Source organism: Aptenodytes patagonicus, chromosome 3, assembly GCF_965638725.1.
Source record: "Aptenodytes patagonicus chromosome 3, bAptPat1.pri.cur, whole genome shotgun sequence".
NCBI classification, from domain to species: domain Eukaryota; kingdom Metazoa; phylum Chordata; class Aves; order Sphenisciformes; family Spheniscidae; genus Aptenodytes; species Aptenodytes patagonicus.
In genome coordinates this window covers 8,857,876-8,875,210 of record NC_134951.1, presented here as the reverse complement: position 1 = coordinate 8,875,210, position 17,335 = coordinate 8,857,876, and the positions used below count along the sequence as shown (strand labels likewise).

The window sequence follows — 17,335 nt, the reverse complement described above, 5'->3', positions numbered from 1 at the left end:
ATGCGGCTGCTCCCTATACCCATCATGTTCATGCAATATCTTCACACAGTTGCAAAGAGTTGTTTTCAATGTGCTTAAATACTTTCTTTTAGAAATAAGATGATCTGTTATAAACATTGTATTCAATTTCTGTTCTGTTGGGGAAGGCAAAATTTACAAGCAATGAAAGTATGGTTTTAACTTATAAGAGAATTAGAAATAAAGGAACTACAATGTATGAGATGCATTAATTTTCTATAACAATATTTAACCTTATTCTTCCATTTAAGGAGCAAAATCAAATCTCTCAGCTATTATGCTTTCTTGGTTTACCTTCAAACACTATTAACTTTGATATGATGGGGGCATGTATAAGTACAAAATTGCTAAGTTAATCTGAGAACAAAAAAGATAACTTCATTTGACCTTCCTTTCTCTTACCTCCCACCCCATCCTCGTTTCTTCTAAAGCTTGTAGAAGCAATTTGATCTTGATATTCAACTACACCACAGCGGTCTCGAAACAAAATTTTCATTGTAAAGACTTTTGTATTTTGTTCCTTGTTTTACCACAGCCTACACATTCAGATCTCTAGTGGATTTTTGGAGTACTTTAAGCTTACTGACAAACTTACACAGGTGAAAGAGGTTTCACGGGATTTCACAGAAATCAAGCAATTTCTGTTGCTTGAGGAAGCAATGCAGCAGGGAAATTCAGCCTTAAGAGAAAAACCCTGTTAGTTGCTCATAGCTAATGCACTGCCATTGGTCACACTGCTCTGCACAAGTGCGATGGTATCCTTCTCAAGACAGTTTCTGGTGTCATTTATTAGCAATATCATGTAAACCCAACCAAGGCTGGGGGACTTACTCCTCTAGATCCTGTAATGGAAAGCTGCCACGTGTATCTTTTCTACTCCTAACTGTAAGCCCAGGAAGTTAGAAAGAAGGAAATGTTTCAGCTTTACTGGTGCTCAGACACCTACCTTCATTTTTACCACTGTCTCAGAGGATAGTGAGGTAGAAAACGTAGTGATTACCGTATAACTTCAATACGGAGAGTCAAAATAGATTATAGGCTGCATCTTTTGGAAAGAGACACCAGAATGTAGAGTCCGAATGATTATTTCTCAGCAGATGGAAACTCAGGGGCACTCAATGAAATTACCAGACAGCAGATCTGCAATGAGTGCAGTGGCATTTCCTTTCATGCTACGTGTCACTCGTGTAGAACTGCTGTGGTGTATTATGGCTTAACGTACGAATGAGTTCCAAAAGTAATTAGGCAAAATAAAAGGAAAACAGGTATTGAACAGTGATCAGGATGTAACCTCCATTTCAGGAAGTTCATGAACTGCTGATTCCCTGCATTTCTGTGGCTGACTGAACAGGACACCTCTGTATGCTATGTCTATCTGACAGCTTGTTTAATTCTGAAAATAACATTCATACACAAAATTTAGTGAAAACTTAACTACTGCTGTGACTAAAGTATTAACTTTGCTTCAAGGTGGTCTGGGAGTGTCATTCAGAAAGTAGTTGAGCAGCATCCTGGAAGTGTGTGGAATCACTAGTGGGACTTTTAAAAAAAAAAAAAAAAAAAATTAAGATTGTAAATTTCCTAATCATGAAACTGATGTAAAGACAGGAGTACTGCCTACAGCCTGTAAGTTTAGATCTTGGTTGACTGTTTCCTGTACCACAACTTTAATTAGACTAATTCTGAAGAACTTAACATTCTTTGTGTTATAAAAATATTTTGGAATCAAGTACGTTATTTAGAGGCATTTACTTTTTCTGTGTTATCATGGCTTTAGCTATCGAAAGGACAAGGGGCAATGTTTTTAAAATGAAAGAGGGACATAAAGAAGAAATTTTTTACGCTGAGGGTGGTGAAACACTGGCACAGGTTGCCCAGAGAGGTGGTGGATGCCCCATCCCTGGAAGTGTTCAAGGCCAGGTTGGACGGGACTTTGAGCGACCTGATGTAGTGGAAGATGTCCCTGCCCACGGGCATTGGGGTTGGACTAGATGGTCTTTGAAGGTTCCCTTCCAACCCAAATCATTCTGTGATTCTGTGACAGTTACTAGGGAAAATAAGTGGGAAAACAGCATTATGGATCTAAAAGTTTTTCTCAGCTTGTTTTGGGGGTGGAACGTGATACAGGATTTACGTAGCAGTGGTTTATGTCTCTTGATTTCAGCTGGAAGTCATCTTGCCAATGCTTGGAGATCAGAAGGGAAGGCATCAAAGGAAAATAAACATTTAAAGTAACTTAATTTCTAGGAGGATGGAGAAGGGAATGATTAAAAAATAAAACAGTGTGATAAAGTTTAAAAGTATACAGCCCCTGGAGCAAAGCTCACGAGGACCGTGTTGTGAGTCAAGTGAACAAGATTCTATAGACCCCACAAGTCTAGTAAAGCTCACATTTAATAGGACTTATGTATGAAAAATGGAGAGTTACTTTGTACAGCAAATATGTATATAGTCTGTGTTTAAAATCTCTTATCAAATTAAATAGGATATTGTTCTGATGAAGTCTGTCTTGTGACTGTTTACCACTTTTTTTTTTTCCTGGAATGAAGAAAATTGCCAATATGGAGTACAAATGAGGCCTGCTGTGGTGATACCATTCTGCAGCTCGTGCCCTGACACTGTCCACTTTACTTGGGCGTAGTAACGGGATGCCACCCCATCTTTCTCTGTGAAAACACAAAAAGGAAAGAGTCCTGATACTCATGCTTGCTTGTTCACACCCACTCAGATAAAACAGTTCAAAGGAAAATGATTAGATGATGAAAGGCTCTGTCTGGAAGTCTAAAACTTATCAAAACTCTGTTAGGTAGTAAAGATGATGGTACTTAGTAAATTTAAAAATGTTTGGAAATTAGGTAACGTATCAGAATATTATCATTGTGGTGGATCTCATTACCATATCTCTATTTTTATCCTGATCTAATGTAAGAATTAAGGGCTTGTGTAGTCAGTTCAGAGAGGGGGCAGACCCAGGATTAATATTGCTGCTCCTCTTCATGTTTCCTGGTTCCTGCTGACAGCAATCTTTAAAGAGGGATTGAAAGCCTAAAAGTCTAAATTTGGGTTGCATACATTGTCCCTTTGAAAGGAATACAAGATTAATGAAGAGTCATTTTCTTCCTGTATTTTGAATTTTATGGCATGAAATTAAGTTTTAAGATTTTTTTTAAATGCTTTCCAGTATTCTGGAACTTCTTCTATTAGAAAACACAGTGTTCTTCATTAGAATTTCTGTTAGACTGTGCATTTTTTTTTCTTTTAATTACTGTTATGAAACCTTATTTTCAGGTTTTATCTTACTCTTATTTGGTAATTCTATTAGAGAATATTCTTGGATGCTTACGGTACTTTTCAAGCATCAAAAGGCAAATGAGAGAGCACAGTTTTGCAAAATTTTTTTAAATGTGCCTAGAGTGACTTAGAGTCCTTCCTAAAGACAACTTGGGCCCCCCAATCACTTTCCCTGTTACGCCAACTTCCACAAAAGAGAGAGAAAAGTCAAGTCAAAAGGAAGATGTACAAAGTCAGGTGACTTTGCCAGGGTCACAGCAGCATTTTGTGACAAAGGAAGGAAGGAACGGAGCACAAATGTTTGGGATCTATTCAGTCTGCATTTGACTGTGGAACTTTCTTTCTATGAATGTTGTCTAATCACTATGGTATGAGAGTATATATCAATTATTATGGTCTGAAAGATTAATATAAGAAATTATTCTTTTTAAAAAAGTAAAAAAGTTTTCAACCTGTAAAAAAAATCTGAATTAAACATTCAAAGACAAAACTAAGCTCAGAAAATAGTGGGCACTTCTTTGCTGCTTCTTGCTTGTTTGTAGACTTGTTCCTTTTCAATAGCTTGCGAGAAGCAGGTAGGTAAGCCTAGATTCCCACTGTAATCTGTTTTTAGGGGCCGAATTAAGGAACAAAACCATTAAAAACCAAAGCAATGAGCATCCAAATGCCTGCTGATAATAGGGGTTGAGGGCATATGGATTTATTAGTGGAATACCTGTGAAGCGAATACCTGAATTTGGTGTTAACTTTAGGGTTTAACTTTATGACTTCCATAGCTTGTAACTTGTGTACCTTGTTTTTCTCATCATTTGTTGTGCTTCATCTTGAACAGGAATACAGGCTCTCAATTTGCGGCAAATTATGCTATGCAATAGGAGGTGCCCCAAATCAAGTGGCAGGGAGCGCTGCTGCTTTCTTCCTACAGATCTACCTGCTAGATATAGCCCATGTAAGTAGCACAAGAAACCTTTACAGATTGTAGACTTACCTCAACTCTGATGTTGTCAACAATGTCCCTGGAACGATAAAAGGTGAATTAGCTAATAAAGCTTTTAAATTGTCTTGTTATCATTGCCTCTAGCTGTTCAGCATCCTGGAAACTGCATAAACTTGTCTAGAAATTTTTTTTTTCTTTTTTCACTAGTTTCCTTTCTGTCTTGAAGTGGCCATTGTTTGCTTTTAGTTTGCGATCATTAGTAGAGCTTTAGGCACTGTAGAGTTCACACACTTGCAGACACAAGAAGAAGCAGTTCTCCGTGTCAAGAGTCAGAGAGTGTAAGATATGAGACACCTGAAATATTAATAGCACCGTGTTGAGGTTGTGAAGTTTTGTTCATTTGGTTTAGTTAAAAATCACTGCAGTTGCATCCAGTAGTCAACACAATTTCACATAAATTTTATTTGGTTTGTCTAGGACAATTTCTTTGCAAAGAAAGCTGAGTTATCCTTCCTGAAGGTTCTTTGCTTCCAGTCTGTGGCTTTCTGGTGCAGAAGCAGACCTGGTAAAACAAAGCAGTAGGAGTCATCCCATTCATCTGACTTTCAGCTGCTCCAGCTAGATTTCAGGACAGCAGAGAAACAAAGAAAATCAATCCATAAGCATTTTTTACTGTTTTGGATTGTCTTGTATGTCTGCATGGTAACTAGGTGGGACAGATAAAGTATTACAGCGTAGCAAAAAGGATTTTAGGGAGATGAGGCCAAATTGCAGGGACTGTGAGAACAGCTGTAGCTGAAACTACATGGGTGGCTTTCAGCACTGATGACTGTTTTTATTTGCTGGAAAGAACAGGAGGTTCTGGATCAGGTATCGTTATCCACTTGCTGTTTAAGATGTAGAAAGGCAGGATATCGTGACTGGGGGAGTGGAGGTGTCCAAAAGATTTGGTTTATGGTTCTCCTATAAAAGCCTGATATCAGAAGCTGACGTGTGACTCACTTGATAAAATTGGCAACACAGTAAGACTGGCATGTAAAACTGAGATCTTGAATGTCTTGTTGAGGTCAAAGTCACAAGATCTAGAAAAGGGGCCCAGCAGTGTCAAAGATGGCAAGTGGATGGTGTGGAGTCTGAGGAGTTGGAGGTGGAACAGGTAACTTGGAGATGCAGCAGGGAGGTGGATGCAGCTCTGACTACAGTTGTTTCATGCTTACATCAAGGATGGCAATACAAGCCATTGAAGATGATGAAGCATGAACTAAATGAGAAAGACACTAATACAATTTTCCCAGGGTGCTTATAAATATGGCAATTTCCCCACCCTCCACTTATCACAGAAATTGAAAATTCTGGAAGCTAGGGACTGTTTATTTCTTTATCTGTTTGTGTACAGTATCCAGAAAGCTGGGGTCCCATTCCTGCACCTTTGGGCACCACCTAAATAAATGACATAATAATGATTATTTTGTTAACAAGCTCCTACTGAAACCCAATAATTTTGCTTAATGTTTGTAATGACACACTACTTCATTAAGGGGCTTAATTATTTGTTCCTTGATGGTTTAGTTTGTTCTCTGAAGTAATCCTGCAGGGACAGGACTTATTTCAAGGCCTGATAAACAGCTCTGAAATCCCATGGTTTTTTCCACACATTTTCAGGGAGAGCATGTAATTTTATAGTCGCTACCTGGATTTAATTCTTGCCCACTTAGAGGGCAGAACTCTTTGAGAGATTGGGAAACTCACTAGGTGTAATCTTTCATACATAATCTGGATCCTTCCTAAGAAAATTACATTTGTATTCACTTTCTGTAGCTTACAGTTTTTCCTTTTGAATTCCATGTTCCACCTAAATTACCTGTATAAACTGCAGACATATAAATGTAACTCCAAACCACCACAAATTACTAGAAAACACCAAAACCTCTGATAATAGGATCCTGGTCTTTATTCCTTTTGAGATGGATGAATTTAGCATATTTTATCTTGTATTTTATTAACACTGAGAAGTTTCTGGCATTGGTGCTGACAGACACTGTCTAGATTTAGGGGCTAAGAAAACGCAGCCAAGGGATGTATAAGCCCCTACCAATAATGAAGATAGGGTGACTATGCAGACTCCACTCCTAATGTGAGAGGTTTTAATTTTCCTCCAGGCTTTCTTCCACTTCTGTTTATGTAGTATCCACTCCCTTTCTGTCTATTCACATTATCTGAACAAAATAGCAATGCAAAACCCACCTAATTTGAAGCTTTCTGTCTCCGCATCCCTCATCACTGCGGTATTTCAACCCCTGTATCTTTCTGACTGGTGTTTTGTTCTTGTTTTGGCTGACCTGTCTCTTGAGAAGCAGTAGTGACTTGTGAGCAGTTCCAGTGCAGCCCCAAAGGCAAGTGTTCCTCAGGGTTGGTGGGTTTCTTGCCACCCTAGCTGTGGGAGGGTACAAGTCAGCGAAGGCGGATGAGGTGAACATCAGCAAACTGCTGTGGGACACAGCCCAATGCTCATCACAGCCTTGTCCTACAGTGCAGCAATAGGGTGCTTGGAGAGCCACTGTCATTACCTGTTGGAGACTACCGTTCCCAATCCTTCCCTGTTCATGAGCTTTCTAGGGTGGAGTATGTGTCTTGGAACTGGTGCTGTCAGGAAGATTGGCTGCCCCTGCAATTTCACCTAATTTGGGCTAAAATTTAACAGGCGTGATTACAAAAGTGCATAGCATCCGCCTTTTACAAAGGTCATCCAGGACATCTCAGAGATTACTGCTTCTTTCTTTCACTTCTGAGGGAATACCTACAGCAAATTCTGCAGGCAGGGGACCTGCGCCAGCTGGAAGCCGTGTGATGCTGCCTAGGAGGCAATAAGCTCTGCAGAAAAGCAGGGGATACTAGCTCAAGCTTGGTGTTGTATCAGCTGCATTCGCCAGGCTTCCCGCTGGGTTGGAGCACTGACAGCATGAAGAAGCATATAGGTGAAGGGGTTTTGTCTGCTGTCACTGTTTAAGCCCTGTAGGCTGTTTCAGCAGTCCCTTGCTCTCTCTTTCTCCCCCCGCCTTTTTTAACTATTGTGTGATATGAATTCCTAAGCTCTCTACAGATATATGTGAAAAATAACTATGTTGCCTGGGATAAACTGTATTTCTATACAGGCACTTAAGTATGGTCCTCCTGGGTTAACTTCAAAGGTTCTTCTACTTGGCCATTTTATTCTTATGTAATCCGTGAACATTTTTCAAGTGAGATTTGTTGGACATGTGCTAGCAACGTCGATTTGAACAGATGTGCCTTATGCAGTTCAGTTGTCACAGTTTAGTTCTGAGTGGATAAAGTCTGCTGTGCTGCAACCTCTTCCACAGCCACATGCCACCAGTTGGCAGCCTTGTTGGTAATCTCAGGAGATGAAAAAACATGAATGCATGTAAACAGCTCCCTCTACTTTTTTCTAGATCAGGTCAAGATAAAGATACGGGGAAATGGGGCTGTGTGAGGAACAAAGTGAGGGGATAATTACAGAGGGACTCTGTCAGGTTTTATGACTAAAACAAGGACTTTAGCGTACTATTTGACTACCTGACTCATTTTCCTAGTTCTAAACACATTCATAATCTCTCCTTCCTTGCACTTTTCCCCTCTAATCCCTTCTTGCATGGTGCCTGTCTCAATGACTCATTTGTTTGCTACGGGTAGCCAATAGTAATTTCTATGACAGCAGCAGACATGTTTTGTAAATGAACTATCATTATTCTTTAAAACACTGAGGTTTTTTTCTGGAAAGTTGCTTTATGCTGTTTCATTGTATAGTGAAACAATGGTTCTTGTTTACAGTATTCTGTCTGTACTTTCAGATTACTCCGTTTCATGCCTCTTTGGTGCTGTTCATTGGCAAAGCCTCAGGTGCAGTTACTGATCCTGTTGCTGGCTTTTTTATTAGTAAAAGTAGATGGACAAAAATTGGCCGGCTCATGCCTTGGTAAGCATAAATGTGTACATATATTTACATATATATATATATATATATGAATATTGTGTGTGTTGTGATCATGCAGTCACCTCATTGAATTAGACTCATTTTTCTTTGCCTGTTTCCCAGACAACAGTGATTGTATTCATTGTACATACATAAAATCAAAAAGAAAAATTGTCATGTCATCTATTTCCCTTTAACTTGTTCACCCATGAAAACATAGAAGAGATTTTTTACCACTGGAGACACAAACAAATAAAGCCAAGACACTGTGTTGTTAACAAAACTGGAAGCTCAGATCTAAAACTTTCTTGAATCTGTGGTTGAATTTTCATCTTTGTCTAGATTCCTTTAGTTTGGCTTCACTCCTCCACAAAATTGGAACTTGTTTCTGCTTGTGTCCTAGTGTGCTTTCACTTCTCACATCAGCCTTCCAGGAGTTCTGTTACCTTTAATTCTCTAGACCTTTCAATTCAGTAAAAGATGTGAGCATATATGTGGAACAGATGTGACACCGTGGCATTGAAGGGCTCAGCAACCAGCACTGCCCTGACACCCTGTTACATTCTTCCTTACAGCAGTCATTCTGGTCCCGCCTCTCTTACATCCCCGTAATCAAAATACTTAATTAAAAAAATCACCATGACTTTTATAGTGAATGAGATGCTGTAAGATTTTGATCAGCATTTCTAAAGGGACGGCGTGATGTTTCGCTATGACATACTTATCCCTTGTATGCACTCTAGCTAGTACACTTGTACGTGTGCTGTCCGTGTGCTATAAGGAGAGGTTAGAAGAATGAATGTTACTCATATAGGAAGGAGATTGACAGGTGTGAAGCAAGAAAATTGGAAAGGATTGGTCCATGTTAGAGGAACCCAAGCATGTCTATGCCATAGGGCATTTATTTGCTGGGGTTTTTATATTTTGGAAGTCAAGGGGAGACCGAGTAGTTTGTGAAATAGGGAGTCTTTCATCACTGCTCTATCTCATGCATTATAAGGATGTATTGTAAGATATTTTGAATTAATTGTGAATTTTTAATTAATACAACCCCCAAACCTGATTCACAACAAAAATCTAAGAGTAAATGTGGTATCCTGAGCAAAGAAGTTGAATTTTCATGGAAGATAAGCCCAGTTTTTAGCTGGTGGTTCTCTTGCTGTCGTGTGGTTTTAGGGCTACAGAAAATTGTCCATGGCCAGCTTATATCTGACAAAGAATAGAAGGCAAGTACATGTTGGAAGAAGGCTGAGATCAGCTGCTCTTGGCCCCAGCAGGAACAGGGCCTTCAGGTCAAAGTTAAGCTTTTTGTCAAGAGCCCCATGGGAAAAGAGGAGCTTGCTGCTTTCTCTTTCCAGGATTTGGTTTGTGGCCAGGTAAATGGAGTGCTTTTTAATGAGCACTGAATTAACCGAGGAACAAAGTTATTCAAAAAGAAAATAATGACATTTTTATACAAATGCCATTAGATGTATTTTGATGCCTTTTTTTTTTCATTCTCTGAAAATACTGCAAATACATGTGTTTACTGTTAGTGTTAAATAGATGTTAGAGTAATTCCCATTCTAGCACAAGCAGGAACTTATCAGCCCTTTGCACTGTAAACCAACTACTGTACAACTTGCACTTCTTACAGGAAAAGTGCTTATCTAACCTGGCCTTTAATATGCGTTCATCGAACAGCTGCTTTCTTTCCAGAAGGATTTTGTCTGTTTTTTTGGTAATGGTAATTTTTTTCATGGGAATGTTGCTCCTACGCTTTGGAGGTCAGACCATATTTATACAAAGCAAAAAATGGGTCTTCCAATAGCTTGATGGTATTTTGAAATTATTCTGACTTCTTAAGTATCTAGAGTGAAGCAATGGAATTGGCTCAGTCAGAAAAGCTTGCCAGCAAAGCAAGAACATTAATAAAGAAGGTGAACGTTTAACTGTAGCTTAATACTGTACTCAATATAATAAGAAGTCATCAATCACTATTGATCTCTTTTATGTAATGTGTTTAAAAGGCACAAGCAGACATTGACTTGAAATACACAAACCCAGCCAAATATTTTGTCAAAGGATGTAATAGTAGACAATCAGATATTCAGCAACTTCAGCAAGGCTCTGAAAACTCACTGACATTTAATGAGGAAAGGAAAATGTGGAAAGAGGATGGAAGAGGGGAAGAATACTAAGAGGGTTATTGCTGAAAAGTTGCATGAAAAGTTGACTATGAAGATATTTTACTGTGGTGACTCAGTCTGGACACCGGTCTGGAAGAGCTCACGCTTTTGGACAGGAAGGTAGATTCCCTGAGATGTGTTAGGATTTTACCCTTATTTGTGTTTTCCATTGCTGACCAGCTGTGGATGAACTGTGGCCTGGGGACTGGAGGGACAGAGAATACCAGAACCTGGCACTTTCCTTGTACATGCTCAGCTCCCAGTGATGCTGTCCATCCCAAAGAGCAGTGTGGGAAAGCCATTGTTTTCCTAAACTATTTACCCACATTACTCTTTTGTATTCCAGGTTTTCAGTTCACGATTGCAAAATAATCAGCTGACCCCCAATGTCAGTAGTGCTGTTGTGAAGGGATTAATCTGTTTTCTCTTTTACATGTTTGGATATTTTTTGTTGGGATCTTGGTCATCTAATTACATTGTTTAATGTCTGATTTACAAGAATACAGGAGAGCCCTGATGCTGCTGCAGCTCAGACTTTTAGGAAAGAAGAGCATCTGACCACTTCTTCCGTATCATGGAGTTTGACAAGGGTTGTTTGCCTGAAATAATTTTTAGACTAATATAATTAATTGCTGGTTAATGGCAATGTCTGGAATTTAAGTTTCTGTGGTTCTTTTTTTTTTTTAAAGCCACCTTCCTCATCAGAAGATGATCCTTTTGTGTTTGAAGTGATTAGGAGTTTTGCTGTTGAGTTAAATGGAGCAAATTATTATATACCCAAGCAGATACTGTCTGTAGGAACTTTTGCAGTGGGCTGTCCATTATCTTTTATGCTGTTTTCAGCATTTTTAAGTGTATCAACATATTTGTAGTGCTTGAAGTAGCAATGAGGAGGCTACTGAGGGGAAAACTGAAGGCATTAAAATTGGAAGAGGGAATCCTTGGTAATAAGTAGGCTCATGTAAAAATTGCTGAAGTATGAAGACGTGACACTAGAGCTTAGTTTTCATGTTCTTTCTAATAAATATGTAGTCTGCGACATGTACTAAGGAATGGCAATATAGGTATGCTGTTACAGTGCATGTGCAAGGAAATTGTGTCTGTTCTGAGTGGGATATTAACTAAAGTATAGCTCTTTTCCTTCAGATTTGCTGGGCTTTTTCCATTTTATGGAAGTACTTGTATACATTTTCTATTAATCTGTGTATTTAATGCATGCTAACGTTTAATACTTAAAAACATGGCATTATTGTAGTTAGAAAAACTGCACATAAAATAAATTGCATTATATTGATTATTAGCAGGAAAATTTAATGTGCTTTGCTATCGTTATGTTGAGACTGTTGACATGTGTTAATCTTCTTTGCAGGATGCTGGCATGTACACCCTTCACAGTAGTGTCCTATTTTTTTATGTGGTACCTGCCTCCTTTTGTATCGGGAAGAGTTGCATGGTACCTGACTTTCTACTGCCTTTTCCAAGCACTGACCACAGTAAGTAGATTACAGGTCATGATGTTCTCAGCAGTAACTTGCTTGTTTTCTGTCTATGTTAATGCATTCAGATTTAGTAAACTGAGATTTACCAAAACCTTACATTTTATTTCAACTTCTAGTGAGTTTAAGGGATAGGCAGTGGTCCTTTTATCAAACTTTCTGCTGGTTGATGGTTTCTGCCCATGCTTTCTCTGGCAAATGACCTGCTAATTCAGACAGATTCCCTCCAGTCGCTTTTATTGGCAGTGCCCTAGATACTCAACTCATTCTTGTATAGATCCACAGAGACATTCGGATTCCTAATTCCAGTTAGACATCTAACTTCTTATAACTTCTATTTTCAGGAGCAGATTAGGAGACCAAGTAGGTGTTTGGCTCTAGTTCTGGGTGTTGTGACTCAGGCTAGAAGGCAATGAAAAGTCAGGATACCAGAGCTGAAATAGTACTGATAGTAGTCATCATGAGATTTATGCCTGGGTAGAAGAGTTTGAGCACATGAATTTTTTAATTCAGCCCAGAATTTGCAATATTTATGTAGAAGCCATAATTTCAGTGGATCCCAAAGAACTTCCTTGACACGTTCCATACTGTACATGTAGGGGTTGCATCACCCTGTTTTACCTTGTAGCCAATATCAAGGTGAAACAAGGTATGTTCCATGCAAAGCAGTATCACACAGCAGATTAGGACTGGAAGTGAGACAGCTGCATTGCGATTTGGCAGGGTGTATCCTAGCTGATTGAATTTCACTGGATCACATTTTGAAAAAGTGGTTCCCAGACATTTAAAATGTTTGTATTTCTTGTTTGACTTTGGCTTTTCTCCTGTTTACAGATCTATTGGACCTGGGAATTCTGTATTCCTGTGTTAAGCTGGAATGTTTCCCTAGGTCCTCTGTTTCCTCTGGAGAAAGATGGTCTAGAAGACATTCATAATGGCTTAAAATAATTTTCTTTCCTCTCTTTTGAAGGAAAAACACAGATTTTTCCATGGCAGAGCTTTGAAAACGTATACACTTGCCATGTCTGATGGAGGTGAACAGAAATGCATTTTGTACGAACAGAGTAGGATGTGGATTGCGAGACTTAATTTGCCTGGCTACAGATCTCTGTGGTGGTGGAAACACCTCTGTGGTGGTGGAAACACCACAGAGAACTTGATTGTTCAAGCAGGTTCATGTGCCACTTCCACTTCACAATAGTCTGAGAGTTTGGCCTGTATGTTGTTCCAAGATTTTAGAAGTGATTTTTACTTTAGTTCAACACTATGAGGACAGGGTCCCACTCACATCGTTACCATCCAAAAGGTGAAGCCTTTAACGTTCGATAGTTATTATCAATGGAGTACTACTGGAGACTGCAGTAAAAGTGGGGCTCATTTACCCAGCATTGCAATAAGTATTACCAGTGCATTGTTTCCACCAAGATTTTACAGCAAGGTATCAATTGCATGCTAGATACAGTGCTGTAAAAACAAACAAGCAACACTCCTCATCTACCTTTTAGTTAGTGCATGGACATAGCAATTGGGCATTTCTACCTATTCTTAACTCAAATTAAGAAGTGTGTGGCAAAATGGTGCTGAAGACAAAGTAGTTTTCACAATTATCTCCTGGAATTACATAGTGAGACAGATATTTGAAATATTTTGGGGATTTATACAGTCTTCTGGCTTGAATAAAGTGGAAAATTACATTGTCTTCATTATGGCTTTGCTTCTTGTTAGTTAGCTCAAGCTAGGAACATTATAGTCTCCTAGTGCAAAGAAAACTAGATGCTTTATAGCCTAGCTATGAAGGACGTTTTCCCAAGGAAGCTGAAGGAGCACAGCATTAAGGTAAAGTCTCTTGGTAATTTATTATTTATTATTTGTATTATGAAAGATACATTTTCCTATAATATGCTTTACAAATCAGAAAGAAAAGACAGGTCTTTGTGCTAAAAAATACAATGTTCTAAATAAGTGAATTCCAAGGTTGCATTAAACCGTTTTCCTGGATATCAAAGCATTTACCCTGACATTTCTTAAGCGATGTTCTTTCTTTGCATAGTTATTCCAAGTACCATATTCTGCCCTCACCATGTTTCTCAGCACAGACCAGAAGGAGAGAGATTCTGCAACAGCATACCGTGAGTGTGATCTGCGCTTTCTCATGTGGATTAGGGCTGAGTTTTATTTAAAATCATTCTCTATCTATAGGAAGTTCCTAAGGGTTTGTGTTCCTAAACTGGACTCTTATATGAGATTTTTAATATCTGATGAAAAATAATTTGTCTTGTCAATGCTTCCATTTTTCTAGATAAATAGGAAACATTAATGTTTTATTGTCTCACATTGTCCGATTAGCTATAAACTCTTTTCGGTTTATTGCTAGCCAGATGGAACAATAAAAATCGCTCTTACCCAAGCCAGGATAGGAAATAATGATTTCATTTAAAGGTGGTTTGTAGGGGAAAAAACAAAGTGCTGATCTTCATTAACATTCAATTAGAGAAAGCCTGAAAGTAATTTGAGGTGTTTTTTTTTTTTAGTTTGGATTTCCTTAGGTTTATGTGTTCGTGTTATAAATTCAAATCTCCAGGCTTTTCTCTAAAAAAATTTCTAGAACTCATAGAACCAAGATAGTTAACCCCACCAAAAAAGGAGGGTAATTTTGTGTGCATGTTCACACCAACCGAAATCTCTCTTTTTATTTCATCTGTGTTTAATTCTAACATATACCAGGTAGTTTAAGGACAGATCTTGCTGTAGTATAACTAGCACTCTGACTGTATTAGTTAAAAGAATGAGGGCTTCCAGACCATATCTCTGGCTCTTCAACAATCAAAACCAGACAAAGTTTTTGCTTTGAAGCAAATAGATCAGACCAAAAAAGTGCAATGAAAATCTTTTCAAGATTTTGTATATAGATCATAAATTGAATGTAAGAACAGTTTCTTCCCTTCCTGCTCTCTTCTGCTCTGTTCTCATGCCTTCTTTATTATGTAACTGGTATCTCTCACGGCCACCAGCATTAAGTAAGGTAAAGAGAAAAGAGTGCTCGCATGTCACATGAAAGACTCTTCTGTCTCTTAACTTGTCCTTCAGTGTTGCTTTAGAATAACTTGTAATTTTTTTTTGTTGCATCTGTTTTCTCTTCCTGGCAAGAGCCCTTGTCTTTTCCATTAGTCCTTCTAAGCCTCAACATACTTGCTTGAGTATGTTGAAAACTAGACCATAGAGGCACAATGAAATGGCCACAAGTGCTAAAAAAAAATCATGTCAGGAATTCTAGATACAATATCCCCTGAGCAACCCAATCCCTTTCTGGCCACATGGAGCAATTGTAATTTGCATTATCATCAACTATCTCAAGAGAACGTCTGGGCTAGCAGTCATAGGACAGGACTAAACAGCGGGAGATTCCAGTTGTGTTATATTCTTTGGCTCTGACTGTATTGTGAGTCATCTGGCCTAAATTCTAACTAAATCCATGTACCTAGTGTTTTCTATTGTCTGGTTTTATGTCTTCAGAGACTGTGATCCAAATATATGTGCTTTCCTATCTGCTAGTCCCATGCAAGGCTTCACAGGCATGTGAAATTTGTGCTCATAAAAGTTGTTGAACTCCATGGCTGAGAGGTGTTATACATTTATAGTGTCATTTTATTGTTCAGGAAAGGGTTTAACTTTTGAGTGTACAGCTGTTCTCTTAAGCCAAGTTAGGGTGGTGGAATGAACCATAGTTTTGAGTTTTCAACTGTTGGTATTTTTGTATATTTTGAAATTGTATTTGTTTGGAGCCAAGTTTTCTTGTAATGGTTATGATTATGTGAGAATCTCTTTTTTTTTTTTAATAACTTAAACACTTTTTTCTTGCCTCTCTTTGGGTTACATAGAGAATTTTTCTTGTTGATAGACTTTCTTGGATGCAGTCAGTTGTTCAGGCATTTCTTCAACTGTTTAAAGAAAAACAGCTGTGTAATATGAAGTGTGCTTTTAAAAAAAGGTTGGGATCAGAGGATCCATTACCCTCTACTGGAGACAAGCGGAACTGCTTATTATAAATTTTGTCCTGCTCCTTACTGTGAATGCAAGGTAGAAATGCTGGATTTCAAAGTTGCTTTAACATAAATCCTACTTACATTCTGGGCAAAATATAACCTACTTCAAGGTATGATCTGCTTTCTGAAAGATCAGCTTTCTCGGCTAAGATGGAAAGTAATACATTATAAATTCTGAGCACACAAGAACTTTGAAATATGCCTCAGCTCTTGCTACTTCTTAGAAAATAAGGTTTCATAATGGTTGTATTTCTGTTGCCTATAATAATGCTTCTGAGTTTTATTCTATGCAAGTGCTTGGTAAAATGCAGGTGTAGAGCCCTAGGTAAAGGTTATAAAAGTGTAGGTGGTGTTTTGAATGAAAGGTGTGACTCAAGCACTGCCTTTGCAGAGTAGTCAACAGTTTGGAAGCTCTGCAAGGCCCATCTGAGACTAGACTTCAGATCAGGTTGAGGTTGGGATTTCCACCATCTGCCAGCATTTTTGTGTGTATGAACTGAACTGTAACGTTGCTAATAAGATTGGATGTGAAGTTTGGGGAAGAAGCTTTTTTTTGTACTTCCCATTGGTTTAAATTAATGTTACATGAAGCCTCAAATTTTCCATTTAGAAGCATTCTCTGTTTGGGAGCATACTAGCAATGATTTAAATGATCCAAGTCTCCTAGGAAGCCTCTCTTTCCTTTTCCTTACTTGATCTTCCATAGCTACATACAGCCCTTGTTACTGCACTGTGTGAATACCTCGCAGTCTGTGTGCGTTGCTCTCCCGTAAGGTGGAGAAGTACTTTTATTCCTTTACAGGGATACACAAAAAGGCATGTGTCCAAGGTCACCTAGGAAGGCTGTTATAGAGCAGGGAACTTGAATAAACCTGAACCTAGGAGCTTTTGAAGCACCTGTCACTTTCCAGGGAGAGTATGATAACCACCAGGACACAACCCACTCTGGAAGCGGCCCTTCAAAATCCCCCATGGTGCGTCTGAGAAAGGAACTATGGGACCCCTGGAGCCACTGAGAGAGAATAAGTAGAAAAAAGCCTGATGTTTAGGTCAATGAGAAGAGCGTTCCCTCATAAACAGGGAGTCTTGGTCCCTGTTCCTAATCTGTTCATGTATTCAACCCTATGTATCTTTATGCAAAATGTGTAAATCGTCTCTGGAGCTAGGACAGGAATTCAGTTTATCTCCTTGCCATGGAGTTGCTGGGTATGGCCACATTGCATGGAAACAGGAGTGGTAGGCTTGAAATCTCTCGGGGTGGTCTAAACCCAGATTACTCAGCACTCGCCTGTGATGGAGCTGTAACAACTAGCCTCCTTGTTGACTGATTCTGAGTACATGAAGCATGAGCTGGATGCCCATGGTTAGATCTTTGCTTTCCCAAATGGAGACTTTGGTTGTTTTTTTAGATC

At 38.8% G+C, this 17,335-nt stretch overlaps 1 protein-coding gene across 1 annotated transcript in view; it reads left to right on the top strand.

Annotated features, from left to right (window-relative positions):
- Positions 1–17,335, top strand: part of MFSD2B (MFSD2 lysolipid transporter B, sphingolipid) — a 38,358-nt gene that overhangs the window by 1,375 nt on the left and 19,648 nt on the right. Inside the window, exons 2-5 of the mRNA XM_076332696.1 lie at positions 4,142–4,258; positions 8,095–8,219; positions 11,754–11,877; positions 13,931–14,009. Coding sequence (XP_076188811.1) covers positions 4,142–4,258; positions 8,095–8,219; positions 11,754–11,877; positions 13,931–14,009 — 445 coding nt within the window. The remainder of the gene's footprint in view (positions 1–4,141; positions 4,259–8,094; positions 8,220–11,753; positions 11,878–13,930; positions 14,010–17,335) is intronic.